The following is an 18,450-nucleotide window of genomic DNA, read 5'->3' on the forward strand; positions in this document are numbered from 1 at the left end:
AGGAAGCAGGAAGTGAGAAAGAACAGCAGGCTACACAGCGAGGAGAAAAAAAGTCAGAATTAGTTCAAAGTCAAAATATTGCCCAAGTGCTGTATAATTGAAGGCTGGCCTGATGCACCACCAGAAAACAGCATATCAACACCAAAACATCTCTTCTGCTCTATGCTGGTTGGATACTGGTCTTATATTGGTCAGCTGGTGCACCATCAACACATCATCATTGCAGTAACACAAACAAACGCTTGCTGATCGTATGAAGATCTTCAATTTGCTGGTCCGACGCTGGTCCTGTCCTGACCTTATGCTATTCTGATTGTGATATGATACTAGTTTCGCCAGTGTGCCACCAACAAAACAACACATCAGCACCAAAGATCAGCACGGACTCATTCTATTTCTTCCTATGCGGGTCTGTTGTCGATCTGACGCTGATTTAGATGGTGTACCATCAACACACCACCATGCCAGCACCACAACACAATACCTGCTGGCCTTACCACCATACTTGTGTCCAGGGTGGTCCTATTTTGGTCTATGCTGGTCTGACACTGGTGTAGCTCACATACCCTAAGCATATCGCCATACCAGCACCAAAACCAACATATGCTACTGACATGCTTATCTGGTGTTGGTCTGCGGACATTTTAGCAGGTGAACCGTCTTCTTTAGGTTTAGGTAGTGTGCTCTCACCAAACCACCACAAAAGCACCAAAACACAACATACACTGGTCGTATAGGACCAGACCTTGTCTTATACTGGCCTGATGCCGGTTTGATGCTAGTTTAGCTGGTGTGCCACCCGCATAACAACTCAACAGCATCACAACACAATATATGCTGGTCTTCTGTTGGTCTGGCGCTGGCTGATTCTAGTTTATCGAGCGTGCTATAAGCATACATCCATACCAACACTAGAATACTACAGTTGATGCTGGTCTGATTCTGGTTTAGCTGGTGCATCAGCAGCATGCAGCCATACAAGCCCCAAAATACAACACATGCTGGTCCAATCCTGATCTCAGGCTAGTTTGATGACAGTTTGATACTGGTTTAATGCTCGGTAAGCTGATGTACCACCAGCATATCACCATACAACCAAAACACAACACAGGGTCTTATTTTGGTGTAATCTGGTCTAATTCTTTTTTACTGGTATATCCTCAGCATACCAAAACCCCAAATATACTGGCCATTTGCTGGTCTGATGCTTCTTTAGCTGGTGCACCATCAGGAAAACGCCATACCAGCACAAGACCACAATGTTTTCTGGCTCTTTGCTGATCAAATGCTGGTTTATCTGGTCAATCATGTTGTGGAACAGTACAGACACAGATAAAGAAGCATAGATCAGCATGGAGAAGGACGATACCAACATTAGACCAGCATGGACAGACATAGATGAGCATTAAACAAGACAGCAGTATGGACCAGTCAGGAAACTATGTGTTAATGCAGGATTTGAGGTTCTTCATGAGGTTACTGGAGATGTATTAATTTGGTAATAATCAGAGGACTTATAGCCAAAGTGCTCTGAGATCTATCCATTTGGTTATAATAATTAATCAATAACACAAGGCAAAAGTAATGAATGAATGCATCAATGAATCAATAAATCACCCAGCAGCATTTCAATGAAAAACTATTTGATAATGCCACTAGTCATCCGGACGCAAACACTTTGGGATGCCCACTGGTGGGGTGAAAGACGTGTAAATGCGGCTTTTTAACAAATCCGGGATAACAGTTTTCACAGGTAAAACAAAAAAACGCCAGGCGGAGATTTTACATAGAATAAAGATAAATGCATCGCGCGCACACATACACATAAAAGCAGAGGCAGAGAGGGGAGCTGAGAATGGAAAAAATGACATCCATTAACAGGATCCCGTTGCCATGACTACAGATGTACAGCTGAGAACACAGACACCCCTCTCCTCCCTCCTCATCCCCGCGCCGCAAGCACGCGCGTACACACAAACGCACGCGCACACACGCACTGCCCCCCCCCTCTCTCTCTCACGCGCGCACACACGTATCTTTTATGCAAACTGTGGAGAGAGAGAGAGAGAGAGAGAGAGAGGGAGGGAGGGGGGGGGGGGTGCGTACCAAAGATGCTGATTTGATGGTGGCAATGTGTTCACGGATCTTGCAGTCGAGAGACCGGCTCTTGTGAGAAGTAGGCCGCAGCTCTGGCCTGGTGTCCCTGTGCACAGCCTCATCCCTCACGCAAGCATGGTCCTGCAGGGGGGGAGGAAAAGGAGGAGATAGTGGGGCTGGGTGCTTCCCAGGCCCTCCGCACTCGCTGGTTCTGCTCGAGCCGCTGTTTCTGCCGAATCTCCCTGAACGCAGCACACATCCAGCGTTAAATGCATCCTTCCCCCGCTGGTCCCCCCCCGCTACTGTCTACAAGTCCTTCCTGACAGAGAAAAGGGCATAGCCAAACAATTGCAGACAGCTGGATGTACTCAGGTTTTTTTGTTTTTTTTTAAATTATTATTATGATGATTTTTTTTTTTTTTTTTTTTTTTAATCTTCTTTTTCTTCTGGCGTCCCCCTCTTCCCAAAGAGGAGGAACCGAGCGGCTCCGCTGGATACGGCTGAATTACGCAATGCCTACCATTGATAATTGCAGAAAGGTGCCACAGGGACGTATTTTCCTGCCACTCGTCTTTTCCGTTTCAGAATGCACGAAATATTTGGGAGGAAAAATAGTTTTCCAGCGCTCCCGTGATCGCGTGCGGTGCCATATTCAAAATGATTGGAATCAGGTAAGGCACATCCAAACATGGTTTCCCCCCCGAAAATGTCGCTCGACGGTCCGTTTGTATTCCACTCGAATTTCTGTCCTACATTTACAGCGCACTTGGTCATGGTAGGTGGTTCTGGTGCCTTCTATTCATCTCTTTCCTCTCTGTCCCTCTTCTACACTCCCCCTTCCTTTAAAGAGACACCACATTACTACAGGCACATCTCGACAAGGCTGAAGTAATTCAACTACGGATCACATCTTTAAAAAAAAAAAAAAAATGACATCATTGATAAGAGGATAAGAATCGTGTGCACTTGTAGAGAGAAAGAAAAACTGTATAGGTGCATTTATCTTCCAAACTTTAGTGAAAGTCACCTTTTTGGGACAACCAGCGTTAACAAAAGAAAATGGAGCAACATTATGATAAAATGTGTTATTTTTGACTAATAATCATTATTATTTTTTTGTATTATTAAATAGAAATGAGCGGCACAGTAGTGTAGTGGATAGCACACTCACCTTACAGCGAGGTAATCCCCTGCTTGAATTGACTTGAACATGCATGTTCTCCTTATGCATGCACATGTTTATTTCTCTGAACATGCTTTATTTGCCCTGCAATGGACCAGTGACCTGTCCAGTCAGCTGAGATTGACCCGTGGGCCCCTCAACCCTATTATGGCTAAAGTGGAATAGAAAATGGAAACAAATTTTGATAATAACATCAAACCTTTTACATGTCTGTATACACCGCTGCATTAATCCCACAAAGAAAAGATTAAAGTGAAACATTTTGATTGCTTTATTAAGACACAGTGCATCATAACACTAGGAAAATGTCTCAGGGCAGCACACATGATGAAAACATGAGAATGTCAATATTGCATCTCACATTGTCATTAACACTAACACTAATGTTAATGCTAATTCCACCGCAGAACCTACTAGACATCTTTGCCACAGTAAATCATTGTAACTTGAGTTGGAAAGTTTTTTGTTGTTGTTTTTTTTACACACGATGCCCTTACTGCTGCAACTGGGATTCAAACCAGGGTCCCCTAAACCACGCCAATGCACCAGCCAGGGGGTTTACATTGATTATAAAGTCAATATTGTTATAAAGGTTTGCTGTGGGATTACTGAGTCTTTTGGCTAACTATGAATCCAAGGCTGATGAAAACTGGTTCTTTTCACTTTAGTTGTAATATGTCTGTTTATGAAACAGTGCATTATAGATGAATACTATTTCTCATGATTAAAATCCTAAATTCAGGACTGACATCACATCAGTTTCTCACATCAGATCTGAAACTATGGAAAGTTTCCAATTTAGCCAAGTTCTGATGTATGTGTCCCATTTCGAAGCGGGAGCTCCCATTACACATGAGCGCTATATCTGCTCTTTTGAGACCCTTAAGCAATTTTCTGTTTTAAAAACAACTGAAGGAGCTGATTTGATGTATTTCCTTTGATTGATGTCAGTTGGAGGAAGTTTAGGTACCTGAACATCAGTAACACAGAAAGAGTTGACTCAATACAGCGGGACTGCAGACTCCACTTACTTTATTTTGAAAAAATCCAACTTTATTTTCTGATAGTTTCTGATTTTAAGATAGTTACAGTAATTCTCTCTTTCTCTTTTAATCTGATTTATCATTAATTGAGGACATTGTATTGGGTCCTGAAAGGAAGGATAAAATAAATATGAAAGGATAATAATGAATACAAAAAAGAAAGATGCGTTGGTTTTTGTCCCCCCGAAAATGATGGCTGTTCAACAGGCAAGCTTAAATCTTTAATAATGGAAAAGCGTAATAAATTAAATGTTGTTTTGAAGTGTGTTAGTGTACTGGAAACAATCTCAAGCCATTGCTAGTTTTCAATCTCATACGAAATGAATTAAAATGGAAAGAAAATTGTTTTATAAGAGCGTCATTGATCAATCAAATAGCAATGATACTTTTGTCGCTGCTTCAGATTTTTTGAGGAAGTCGATGTGGAGTTTATCTTTGGACTTAGGTTTTGATTGACTTCAATCTCTCCATGTAATTTCATGAGGAGGAGATTAGTATGAAACCCTATAACATATTCGGAGCCATAACAAACCTATCTTCAGTCACAAATACAAAAGTGAGACCGGATCTCTTCCTCATGAATTAAATGTGCTTTAAAAAGTAATGTATACTTTTATTCGTTTTGGGGGGTTTTGTGTTTGTTTTTTTAAGAAGCATTTTGTTCACCTGTGTGAAATATCAGAATACACAGGTCGTTCTTCAAACAAACACGAAATTCAACACAATTGAGTCAGTGATAAACAAATGTACTGTTAAAGCAGGAATTTTCTTTGTTGAAATGAAAAACATTTCGGCAGCAAAAATACAAACAAAAGGTTTTAACTCTATTTGAAATTGTGGCTTGTGATTTTATTAGTGACATAGATTACGCGGTGTGAATTTTTTTGGTAAAAAAAAATACTAATAAAATAAGTAGGAAAAAAGGCTTCTCTATAAAACTCAAATGTAGCGTGCATTTGTTCCCCTGGTGGTGTATCTGGTCAAGTCTTGAACCTGATTGTCGGCGACGTGGGTTCGAATCCCAGGTGCATCTGGAAGGGAAACGAACACACAACCAAGCCGTGACTTTATTTACAAAGATATATAGATATATATAAAAAATCAATAAAAAGGTGACACTTTGGGAGCAGCCGAATAGAGACAACGATTACAGTGTATGTGAGTATTTGTAATATTATTTCGGGGGGGTGGGGTTGCAGTGTTTTACCGACAGTCTGTTAACAGTAGTTTTTCAAACGTACTACTTCTCTTTCAACACTAGATGTCTCTATTGACCTTCTTAGTAAAGCGGTCTTCTTGTTTCTCCTTATGCTCAACTTTTCTTAACCCTCTGCCTTCCTCCACGTGTTGTGGCTGCTTCATATTTATAAATAATCAGCATACATGTCATTTCTCTCCTTCCACTTACCTGATTGCATTTTTATGCTTTTTTGCGGAATTTATGTTTTCATATGGTTTGCAGTAGGTACTGCAGAGACCGTTTGAAGTTGACTGTTTATAGCAATATTTTGTATGCTACTCATAACATGTGATGATATATAACTTTTGCTGTGTAACCTCAAGTCATAAACCGCCTGTAATTATCCGGCCTGGATGGTAGTTTAAGACAGTCGATCCCAACCTGTGACTTTCTGCTCTCAAGTTATCGTAATTAGAGTTGCACATGTAATCCAGAACAAGGCCACTTTTCAAACCTGAAACCTAGGAACTACTAATCTAAGATCATTTTAAATGATCCCCCTAGAACCTTTAACATACATATACAGCACGTTTTATAAACCAAGGAAATTTTGAAATGGAATAACGGATAATCTAATAATCTGAAATCTAGTTGCATATAATAGAGTGAGTAATAGTGATGTTGTTTTAATGACACCTCCCAGGCTGCTGGATACATTTGCTGGTGTCAGCACAACTTCATTATTGCTACTTAAGTTAAAAAATATATATGATAAAGAAAGGTTCTATGCAACATTCATAAATCTACTTTGCAAAAACAGGTGCATTCCAGGATTGTTAATAAATGGTCTCTTGATGTAATAGTTTCTGATGAACTCCTCATGCGTCAGTGTTACAAATGTCGTTACACAACTCAGGTTATGTCTGACTGTAGTTTTCTGGCAGCTGGCTTCACTGTTCCTCTTCCTGTTTCTGTCTGATCTGAACTGGGATGACTATCTCCCTGCCCGGGTTGCTGAGGGTCGTCCCTGGAACAGGGGCCTCCACGGACAAGACGCCTTCACCAGACAAGGATGAGCTGATGTGCTGTAAGTCCACACCCTGGGGCAACCTAAAAAAAAAAAATTTTAAAAGAAGAAGAAGAAAAGAACTCACATAGAAATATTTTTAAGGTGTTATACTCCCAGTGGGTTGTATGTGAGCACAGTCAGTTTTATATAATTGGAACAAAATGCACCGATACTTTAAATACCAAACAAATCAAAAAGGATATTTCATATTTTGTCCGACCTACTTGTATTTACGAGTGAAGCACCTTGAAACCATTCCGTGCTCATCCTGCCTCTCCTTGTGATTTCCTTCAAAAAGAAAATATCGCAAACAAGTAAAATGGATCAAATCTGAAGGTTCATTTCCAGCTTTTCATTCTTCAACCGTCTGATATAATACGCTCCAACGAAGAAGAAAAGTTCACTACCTGATATTTGCAGATAGCCCTCCTTGGTTGTGATGGTGATCTCCTCAGGTGAGAAGTGATTGACGTCCAGGTTAATTTTCCAGCTGTCCTGCCCCGTGCGGATTTCCGACACTCCACTCGTCAGTCGTTTCAGATCCTTCTGGCTCTGCGCCGCAGGGCGCTGACCGGCGAATGGAGGCAAATAAGGGGTTTGCGTGAACTCCGGCCAGGAGAAAGTCGCCAGCCTCCTCTTCGCCCAGTCGAGCCAGTCGAGATCGCCGGGCTCCAGGAAAGGGGGGAGGCCAAAATCCTGTGCAAAGATACGGCTTGGCTGTGTCCAGTTTGGGAAAGGTTCCCAGTTGACGTCTCGTCGGAAGATGGGACGAGATATTATGTTGTTTTTTTCACCCATATTTCTAGAAAATCAGCTCGGAGTGAAGAGAAGGAGATGTTGAAGCTGCAAAGTCCGTTGCTCCACCCTGACAAACAAGTCCAGATTGATGACCAGCACATGAAACAACAGCAGAGTCGCAGAGCTGTGTTTTTATTTGCAAGCTGTAACAAAGTGCGCCGGAGGTCCAGGTTAGAGGCTGCTTTTGGCAACTGCTCTGCTCCACAGACACACACACACTTTTTATACCCAGCTGATCATGTCAACACTTGCGCATGCACTAAGCGTGAGCTATGGAATGAGAGCGACTTGATATTTGATGAGCTAGCGTTGTCATTCCTCTGTTGCCCCGGGGACTTGGAAAGGATAAAGCTAATTATTTGTATTTATATCTCTGGAGTGTCTGTGTCAAGTTGTTGGCCAATGACTCCTGGAGCAGCAACAGCAGACACTTTATTCAGCTGTGGCCTTTGCAGTCTTGTCACATACTGGTGCTCTTTGTCCACAGAAATCACAGGTCTGTGCTATGCCAGGGAACGGCACGTACATCCAGAGTCACGCGGTAAACAACAGTGTTACTTCCAGTTTCTGAACCTGGGATCAAAAACAAGAAAGGAGCAAATGCACAAGGTGAGTGTGGTGGACAAACAACTCTTTATCAAAAAGGAAAAGGCATCCCGGATGAAGTGATGCTGGAGAAAGACTGACGCTGTCGGACGGTGGTGAGGAATTTTACAGGGGCAACCATACTGTCATGGTTGATATGTTGGACAAATAATGAACTTGCAATGGAGGGGAACAAATAATCAATGATTCATCACAGGGACCTGTATTTCATTTTTCATAAATCATTTGCTTTATTATTTTCCTCTTGGTATTTAGTATTTAATTTTTCTAGAGAACACAAATGGTCTGGGAGTTATGTTTATAGGAGGTACGAATGCCAGATCCGGTCAGCGAAGATAGGATGAGAGTAAAAGTGTTCAATAATGGGAGATGCATGATGGATGCAGTCACTACACAACGATGTCAGTCAATAGTGACGACACCAAGGGGCAACCATGTGGATTAGGCCATTACCAAAACAAGGAATTACATCATATTGCAATTTTGAAGTTTATTTTTACATTATTGGAAACTTTTCTTCCTTTTCTTTTCACATTATTGGTTAACATCACAACTGGTCATTCATCGGTTCATTTTGATCACAGCAGACAAAATAATTACAAAATACAGACAACAGTATCATCCATAGTAAACCCTAATTGCACACCAACCCCCACCCCCTTTTTTTTAATCGTTACATTTTAAGTAAACTCTAAAGTGCAGGTAATGTTCGTGGTACTTAGTTTGGTTGATGCAAACAGATGAACACATTTGGAAGTCACAGAATATGCTGTATATCTTTATTGTTCAAAGACATTTGTTCAAATAAGCAGCGTGTATCTGGTCACATTCAAGCAATACATCAACAACATTCACTGTACATTCGATTCAGCCCATTTCATTTTATGGACTTCTATGTAATTGGAGTGTTTGCACAAAACAAAAAGGTTTTCACTGCTCATTAAGCACAGAGTTCATACTGTCATTCCATAGACATAAGTGCATTGATAATGTTTATCGTTGGTGCTGTTTTGTTGTTGTTGTTTTTTTATCTCCTCAGGTAGTTTCAAACCTCTTCATCCAAACAGATTGTTACTGCACGTGTGTGGGTTCTGGTAACTGAAAAACTAAATTGCGGGTGTAAAATGATTTCAGTTTGGTTTTCGCTCCTTGTTTGAGGTAAGTTGGTTATTTATCGACGTGTTTATTTTCTGACCAATCGTAATCTGTACATGGAGGATATATTGAATAATAAACTCTTAAGTATGACAACAGGAGTCATGGTTAAAGGGATTCAGCTCTGTACACATTGTCTTGACGTGCAGCTTTTCTGAAACAGAAATAGAACAAAAAAATATTTTATTTGTTGGAAACTACAGGTCACTTTTATTCATTTGTTATAAGGAGTTCATATCATATTGATATAATATTATCATTTCATCTTAAACAGTCAATGAACTGATATCAACATAAGGTCTTGTACTTTACCTTTTTTTCTTTCTGAAGTAGAGCGCGAGTGTTGTGATGATCACAATCAGTGCCAGCGCTCCGATGACTGAACCGGCCACAATTCCTGCAATATTATCTGAAGTATTATCACCTGAAATAAAGCAGAAAAGACTTGTAAGCACAATTTATGGAGCGACACCTTAAAATCAAGATTCAAAGTTGTGTGAAATAATCAATCTGTGTATGTTTTCTTGCTAATCAGAAAAAAAATTAAATAGTGGCAAATAGTTGGACCAACTTAAGTAAATTGCTTCAATTGGTAAAATCTGAATGAATCACGTTCTTTGAACTTAAGTTAAAGGTATACAGGAGGATTTTCAGGAATTTTAGGAAAGAACCGCCCTCTCCACCGTTTGAAAAAAATGCGCATGCGCAACGCTGTACCTGCTCCCGAGACGGAACGCCTACTAAAACGCGTGCGAGGGACATGCACGAGCCCAGTTCTCCTCGTGCACGCTCTGTTTACAAGTCACAAGTCGGCATCGCTCACATAAGCTCACTTTACAAGAAGATTTGCACCAGAGGGGGTGAAACTGTGTAAAAATGTCCGAGAATAATGCGTCGGGTCGGCCAACGGCTTGATGAGGACCGTGTGGAGTGAGCTGCGCGCAAGGACGAGCACGTACGACGGGCTTACGTCATATATCACCAGAATGATTGACAATTGGGAGGACCAGTTATTTTGATGATCCACCCGGAAGAAGAAAATCCTCTACTATACCTTTAAATGAATTTTCGAGGAACTTGATTCATTTAGTAATTGAGGCAATTGTTGGTCCAACTATTTTCTTTTTCCAGTGTGAATGAAAATCAAAGATAACTCTTGAAAATCACCCCGAATAAACAACAACCTTTCAAAATGGAAAGCAATGCTCAAAAAGGACTTTGAGCAGCATCTGCTGTGAACTGAAAAAAGTGTCAGTGTGTCCAAACACTACATCAAAACATGCCTCACTACTGTTGCATCAACCTTCCCTTTCACTCTTTCTGCTCCCAACTGTCCTCCATCATGACAATCATCAACTTCTTCCTCCCTGCACCCTCTTCTTCACCTCTTTTGTGCACTGTCCATTGCTCCGGAGCATTGCTCTCATTGATGCCGGGTCCTTGAACTCGTCCTCCTTCATTTCCTCTACTCCTTGCATCCTTACGTGTCTTCTCTCTACTGACCTTCGTTGGTTTTCTCTCAAGTGCAGATCTCCATCTCTCAAGGTTATTTTCCACCTGCTCTCCACTCTCACCACCGATTACAATGTCACTTGCAAATATCATGTTCCATGGAGCCTCCTGCCGCACCTCATCTGTCATCCTGTCCATCACTACTGGATACAAGAATGGGGCTCAAAGCTTGCAGCTTGTCACTCCGACTGCACGCAAGCATTCACTCACGCACACACACACACACACATACACACACACACACACACACACAGGCACACACGTACACACACTGTCCTCATACATGGTCTGCATCCTCCTCACATGCTTTTCTTCAACATCTGACATCCACAGGTATAGAAGCCAGTGCCTCTTTTCCTTTGTTTGGCTTTCTCCAGATCCGCAGACACAGTGCGGCTCCTTCTGACTTTCTATGTGCAATGTCAAAGCAAAATTTCCATCTGTAGTGAACTCCACCCTGCTAAATCTTCTTAGTTTTGACATTGAAAAGTGCTCCACCTTTACTCAGTGAACTGAAAATACAAAGTGTATAACAATAATGTTTGCTTCCACATAGATACAAATGAATGGATTTTAAAGTCAAAAACATTGACACATAAAATCCAAAGGAGGCAATGATTTCTGTGGAAGAGGGATGATTGACCTGCGGTTGAGGCCACTAGTCCCTCTTCCACAATTTCATGTTTTTTGGGGGTTTTTCGTAGAAATATGGTCATGCACAGATCTCTGTGTGGTTGAAGGCACTCTCTTCATGGTAATTACTGGTCAGTAGAGTTGTTACTATGAATTGAGCGCTCACAAACCTCGAATAACACAAATATTAGTCTGAAGCACCGTATTTGTTGGTTGCATTTGCATTCCGGGACTGCAGTACTGATTTCAGTGGTCGTACAAGACACGCGCACATACACATTTGCCATCGCTGATTTGTTGATTCGTGAAAATTCAAGATTTGGGCTTTATTGATTGCAGCATTTACTCAAACTTGGATCCACGCAGCGTGTCTCCTCTCCAGACCACAGTCCAGTTGCATTGCATATCCGCTCTGCCGATCCTTTCAGGGTGAAGCCCTCGTCACAGGAAAACCGCACCGTGGCTCCTTCTAAATAGGAGGTCCCCTCTTTTTTCCCATTAGTTGGCGGTGAAAGCCATCCACAAGATATCACTGCAAATTATGACAACAGCAAACAATGTAATAGAAAGTTCTACATTATAATCACTAGAAATACATGGATGTTTGCATGTTCCTTTTTCACCTGGCTTTAGATCCTCCACAAGTGAGATGTGACTCTGGTAAGATGCTCTGGTGAGATTTCCCAGTGTTGGATTGCGACCTACTAGAATGTCGAACCTATGTGCAGGAGTGAAGAAAAAAAAAGGAGATGGGTAAACATACTCAGAACATGAGGTTTCATAAGTTTTTGTCACCTTATGAGGTACGTTTGGTTTGAGTCCTTGTATTTCTTCTTTTTTTGGGTTGTTGTTTGACTGTCACGTTTCAACCATCCACCTTTATCAACACAGTGATTCCTAACATTATTGTCAGTACAGTCCGAGCAGATTGGAGCTAATAAATGCTGCGGACCCCCTCTCCTGTCTGATTGGCAAAAATATTTCAGTGAAGCCTGAATGACACGTCTAATATCAAAATGAAGAACCTTTAAAATCCACATGAACACGGATTTCATTTGGCCTGCTCTATGTTGTATTCAGCGTCAGATTATGGTTTTCTTCAACATGTGCAAACCTATTTTTTAAAACGTTAGAGACGGCAAAGCTTATGCTCCCCGACCCCCACCTGTGCAGTCTTGTGCTTCTCCATAATGCTGATTAACATAATTTCCTTGGCTAAGTATGTTGTCCGAGTCTGTCCCAGTGTCTGTTTTTCCATCTCTTTTAATACCTGTTTTTCCCTTCTGTTGTGTTGTTTTGGATACCTTTCCCCCCATTATAAAACTTGTTCTTTCTTGTGAATGTCTGTTTGCCTTTGTGAGAACCTCCCTGCTTCACTTTCTTACTTTGATCACTGATAAAGTCTTTTGTCATACAAATGTTTTCCTCCTCACAATCTCAATTTGACTTTTGCTTGTGCTTGAATCCTCCCTTTTTCACTATTAGCCCATGTCTGACAATCATTTGTCCCCTTTTTATTAGTGTCACCTCAACTATATCTGATATCATCAACATTTATAGGCTAGAAAATAAAAATAGAATGAATTTATAATAATCAAAACAAAGTTGTTGTTTCTCTCACACCTGCAGAATTGAGAACCCTCTCCTGTGCAGATCTCAGCTGTTTGATTGTAGAGTGGATCATCTGGATTCTCAGGGACTGAAAACACTGGAATGAAGCTGACGTCATGTCTGGGTGCAAAGTAGTATGTGTCCAGAAGGTATTGGGAATCGTAAGTAAACAAGGTAGATTCGTTGGGAAAAATCCCTGCAGGACAGAAACACATTTAGCATTAGACATTTCTTTTTTTTTTTAACTGAAAGTATGTGCTCTTTACATAAAAAACAAAAACAAAAAAACATCTGTTTTGGACTAAATCATTCATATTCAAAAATACCCTGCAGGTCAGAGGATGTTTGTTTCCTCAGTGACTTACATTGTATTGTTGATGTTGGGAGCTTGTTTTATTTGCTTCTTTAGTCACAACTTATTTCTTAAAGCAAAATGGTGAATGTTTGTTTTGTTGAGGAAGTTACGAATCACGAAAAGCATGTGCTCTGTACTTTCTTACAGTTTATTCCAAAGCTGAACACCTCCTCTGGATTGCTGACGTTGCGTACGAATTGACCGTTGTTGAACTTGAGGTCGTCTGTGGGGTCCCCGTTCATGAATCCAAACAGTCCGGTAGTGAATGTTTCAAACTCCTGTGGCAGCAGCACCGTGGTTGTCATGCTTCCCTCTTGCAGTCTGACCTCCACCCCGGCTCCCGAGGGGAACATCACCGTCACAGCCGAAGAGGTCGGAGAAAACACAAACACACCTACAACAAAGTTGGTTGGTGGAGAGATAATTGTAGGAGCTTGTATGTCGGTATAAATGTGAAATGTATTTAAAGACATTTGTGAGGAATAACAATAATAAGAGACATTAGAAGCGTCGTACCAGGCAAGTCCATCCAGCTCTGCTCCTCAAAGGACAGACTTGTTTGATTTTGCAGCACTTCAAGCCAATGGTTGCCGCTGGCCAACCGCACCTCGATGATATCAGAATACGCTTCTCTCATGGCCACAGACGTCAGCATTGTTGCATTGATTGTATCTGAAAGGGACACAATTGAATATCCGATTTGTGCACACTACCATATGTCATAGCTCCTGTAAAGAAAGAAAAAACCTGGTCAGGTTTTCCTCACCATTGACAGGCTGTGTTCTTCCCTGGATGTTCAGCTTTTGCTTATGTGCTTCCACCAGCGTGTACTCCCCTTTGCCATTGAAGGAGTAGCTGACGCCATCAAATGTTATGAAGTGAGGATCGCCAAAGACCACAGCTGGTGGGACACAGAATTCAGACATATACTCAACAATAATCATAAATAACACACAGTGTACAATCAGTGTTGACAAACCTGAGCTGGGTGACTGGTAATGCCTGCAGTCACTGGAGGGCCGATGTTTGAAGTAGTAGTGGCAGTTGTCAGACCAAAGGCAGCAGTAGTAGAAGCTGAGGACGTCGTAGACCCAGTGAGACAGCCCAGGGATTCGAGGGGGCTTTTTATAAGGAGGTGAACCCCAGTCGTGAGCCCGATCTGGTGTGCTTCCGCCAATGGAGTCTTTTGTCAGGACCTGAGCGCCAGTGCTGTCGTAACAACACTGTTGTCCTGCTCCGTACATAGGACTGACCCCAGGAGGAGTCATAAATCATGAACACACCCAAACTATTGTGATTTTATGCATCATTTGTTGATTATTGGGTGAGTGCTGTCACCCACAATTTGCTCACAATCAACTCATCGCAGCAGCTTACTGTTTGTACTTACCTGGCTTGTATAGCCCTCACACAATGAACACTGCCGGGATGGTAGGTGCACACACTTCCTTTCTCTATATCACAGCCATAGTCAGTCTGGAGAGAGGAAGAGAGGTGCAGTGATGGTAATCAGGTGGAGGAATGTGAATTTAACTGGGTTCATGTGTTCACTGCAAATCCAGAGTGACATACATCAGCTGTTACCTTCATGTCAGTTAAGTGATTAATACAAAAAATTATTTACATACAGTTATGTTTCTAAATATCATTTAGCAGTAAAGATACAAGATACAAAAAAGCTGGTACTCACTCATTTCACAAATGATGAAGTCCAAACTCAATGATAAAAGATAGTGACGTGTTTAAAGCATTTAGGAAGATCTTAGATAAAGAATACCCACCCAATTTCAGTGTTGTATTCCACAAGGCCAGACAGCTTTAAACCTTATCAACTTTAGTGGCTCAACCAGGAATAGATAACAGCCATAAACGGAATAACACACAATATAAAACGCCAATCTATGATGACCTTTCTGTACAGTTCGTTTCAGATGTAAATTTTTTTTTTTTTGCTGATTGTTCTTTTGTTGTCTTTGCTGATCTATGAAGTATCAGTCAATGTCAGGCGCTGTGCCAATACTTAACTAATGATTATGAACATCATATGGGACAGTTTCTCATGATGCTTTAGTCATTAGCAAGTCTATTACGTAATGACGATGTTTTGAGCCATTTAGAATATCCCCAGTAAAAAAAAATGGCATTGGTAAATACATAAAGTTAAATAACTCTTTTCTACGTTGTTGTACAAAACGACCACAGCCAGATTGATTATGTTCATCTGTCATACGTACATGAAACCTCCCTGTGTCTGCTCTCGCCTGAGCCAGAGTGCAAGGACAGTCTATGATTTCATTTAGGAAGTTGGGCAGCTGATTTTCCAGCTTGTCCCAGGCAACACATTTATCCAGGGCCCAAGCTGCTGAGTCCTCTCTGAACTTCTGCTCCAGATGCCAGGCCAGAGCATGATCCTCAGTCCACACAGCTTGGACATCCCTTGATGGACAAAAAAAAACAAAAAACCATGAAGATACAGGAGCTTGTGGTCGTACACTGCCAATAGAGTCAAATACTAGCACATAGGTTTTGTATTTATTTATATATTTTTTTTAATGTTAGGTAATGAAATCCCTTTCTTATGGACATCTTTGGACGTGTTCACAACGCTAAGATATGTCATGTATGTACCTCGTGCCATCGGAGTAGTTGCTGGCACTGATACGCACAGAGCCGAGCTCCCAGCTTGAAAAACCGTCCTCTGCTGGTTTGGGCAAAAAGCTAAAGGAGCCATTGTTGGGTTGACCCTTTGCCAGTGAGTACAGATACTGCCAGTCACCACTCCATTGCTCTGAATAGGGTGCTCCTACAGGGAAACATTGTTGTTGTTTTTTTTTTTAAACGTCATCTTTTCCAATTAAAAGAGTTATGAGACCTGAAATGTGTATATTGTTACCTGTCTCCCTGTATCCCCACAGCTCAATGTTGACCCAGTCCGCACTGACTAACGAGGAGTTCCATGTCATCTCAAGGTTCCCGTCAACACCCGGTGTGCCATAATACTGCCATTTAGTGGAGTTGACCAGAACTGCCTTGAACTTTGCATCTAACTTGCCGGTATGAACTGCAGCACCAGAGCAGAATCAAGCAAAATGTGGATTAGTGTTAACATGTCAAGTTGAAATGAAAACCTGTGAACTCAAGCAATATATGGTGCTATACTGCCACGCAGTCACTGTACCTGACAGCCAGGAGCCATCTCGGTTGAATGTAGTGCCATTGTCTGAGGAGATTTTGAAGGAAATCCATCCTATTTCATATAACAGTGGCGAGATGCAATGACCTCGGCCGTCGTTGTCCACATATCCCAGAGTCTCGGTTCTATTGTCGAACCTACCATTGTAAAACATATATGCACATGAACTGACTGATATTGCCACATAACTCAACGTAAAAGTCATAGCTTCAGACACAGGATTTCAATTACAAAAATATAATTATAGTCACAAGCAAGTTAAAATGTCTTACTTGCATATGATCTCAGATGTTTCGTTAAATGTTGCATCGAGGACGAGAAAATCTGTCCCACCCAGCATGGACCCAGAATATGGAAATATGTCCACACAGTACTCTTTGTAATCTGGACAACAGGTCGCCAGAGATGTGCATGTTGTGTGGCATGAACACAAGGGGAGTTTGGTCCCACAGTTTCCTTCACATGTCTGTCCTGTCGTAAACATAGAGACAGGGTTGTTTAAGTTAACCATTTTAAAGCTGTTTTTTTATTACATTCAAAGTTCACTGTTTATTTATGTATGGAAACATTTAGTTGATTTTCACTTCAGATCAACCACGTCATAGTTCAAATTTTTTTTCTTTATATACTAAAATGGATTCACACATGTGATTTCAACGGTGGTGGTAGCCCAAAGGTTACAGAAACAGACTTGAGATCGGAGGTTTTCAGGTTCATATTGTCGACACCGCAAACAACCCTTGACCCTCCTCAGGTACTGCAAAGTGGTGTCCTACTATACCTACAATACATTGGTAATGTTAACTAAGATTAATATAAGGTAATTCTCCTAAGATGTATCAATAAAGTGTGCTTTCCTTACAAGATCAATATAGTTGTGTATCCTTATATATTGTTTCCCATTGAGATTCAGCAATTTAGATTTAGTTAAACAATACTGTCCATACCCTAACAACTACGTTTCCTGATATAGTGAATTCCTGTTATTACAGAGTATAATCAGAAATGCAGGAGCTTACTTACCTAATGTGTTGCATATGCATGAAGCCAGAAGGACCAGGACAAATATCACTCCCGTCTCTGTTTTCATCTTGACAACCATCTGAGACTGATGTGACTCTATTTTTACTACGACTACTATTTTAACCACATGCATACGCACATTTTCCTAAACCTTGGACCTTCGATTTACAAACATCTGTTTAATCATCAGCCAGGTGCTCTCCTGATAACATTTTCAGGTGTACCGTCATGTTGCTGCCTTCTCTTAGATAACTCTCATCATTTATAAAGGTTTATGATCTATTTATTATATTATTGGAGCAGCAGAAAGAAGATTAGGTCCATTTATCTGCTGAAATAAATGAAATTACAACAAATATAGGCGGGACCTCCTATGCCTCAAGCCATTAACCCTCTGTAGTCTGTAGCAGTGTTAAAAGCTATGACTCTCCCCTCCTCTGTGTGATTCTATTCATTTCTCCTAAAAAGGACATCCTGGGCTGTACTTGAATCATGGTCCCTGAAGGAGAAAAAAAATCTCTTTAATGAGAGAAATTGAATTTCACCTTTGTGCAAGGAGGATAGAGATAAGTCAAATATGCTCGTAGCAAATTATACACAGATGGTATTATTCTCATTTCACAGAGCAGTCTGTTTTCAAACAAAGCAAATGTTTTGACATTGCTTGTTCTCTATTAGTAGAGTAACTACTGTAATATAAAAGCAGTTGTATGTGTAGAATAGTAATCCAGGGTCATGCAGTGGTGAGCATTCTCACCTCAGAGCGACAGAATCACTGGTTGGAGTTCGGGCTTGGGGGTTTTTCCTCTCTGGAATTTTTGCATTTTTGTGTTTTTCTCTGAGCAGCCTCATTTCCCACAGTTCAAAAAACATGCGTTTGAGGTCTAAATTGTTGTAAGTGTGTATGGGCGTGTACGTGTGTGTGTGTGTGTGTGTGTGTGTGTGTGTGTGTGTGTGTGTGTGTGTGTGTGTGTGTGTGTGTGTGTGTGTGT

At 41.1% G+C, this 18,450-nt stretch overlaps 2 protein-coding genes across 2 annotated transcripts; both read right to left on the reverse strand.

The window, feature by feature from the left end:
- Positions 1-6,059: 6,059 nt before the first annotated feature.
- LOC308140091 (heat shock protein beta-1-like) lies at positions 6,060-7,403 on the reverse strand. Its single transcript, XM_080509759.1, has 3 exons — positions 6,980-7,403; positions 6,797-6,860; positions 6,060-6,613 (listed from the first exon to the last, which is right to left on the reverse strand). Exons 1-3 carry the CDS (start codon positions 7,368-7,370, stop codon positions 6,454-6,456), a joined length of 615 nt encoding a protein of 204 aa, XP_080365885.1. The 5' UTR covers positions 7,371-7,403; the 3' UTR covers positions 6,060-6,453.
- Positions 7,404-7,924: 521 nt separating this feature from the next.
- LOC308140215 (sushi domain-containing protein 2-like) lies at positions 7,925-16,919 on the reverse strand (the record flags this gene model as incomplete). The annotated part of the gene is given in 16 exon segments (XM_080509900.1): positions 7,925-7,943; positions 9,444-9,540; positions 11,629-11,808; positions 11,900-11,994; positions 12,900-13,083; positions 13,388-13,636; positions 13,759-13,914; positions 13,956-13,994; positions 13,997-14,143; positions 14,198-14,490; positions 14,633-14,718; positions 15,477-15,678; positions 15,871-16,045; positions 16,136-16,303; positions 16,421-16,572; positions 16,708-16,919. Coding segments are annotated over 16 exon segments (2,454 nt in total).
- Between the last annotated feature and the right edge of the window lie 1,531 nt (positions 16,920-18,450).

Source organism: Blennius ocellaris (genome assembly GCF_963422515.1).
Source record: "Blennius ocellaris genome assembly, chromosome: 15".
Taxonomy (NCBI): domain Eukaryota; kingdom Metazoa; phylum Chordata; class Actinopteri; order Blenniiformes; family Blenniidae; genus Blennius; species Blennius ocellaris.

Bases quoted from the DNA above. Each gene is read 5' to 3' on its own strand.
- LOC308140091 (XM_080509759.1), bottom strand. From the start codon at position 7,370: ATGGGTGAAAAAAACAACATAATATCTCGTCCCATCTTCCGACGAGAC. The intron at 6,861-6,979 runs GTAGTGAACTTT...TTCTTTTTGAAG, and splicing joins GGGCTATCTGCAAATATCAG to GAAATCACAAGGAGAGGCAG. The intron at 6,614-6,796 runs GTAGGTCGGACA...TTTTTTTTTTAG, and splicing joins TGCTTCACTCGTAAATACAA to GTTGCCCCAGGGTGTGGACT.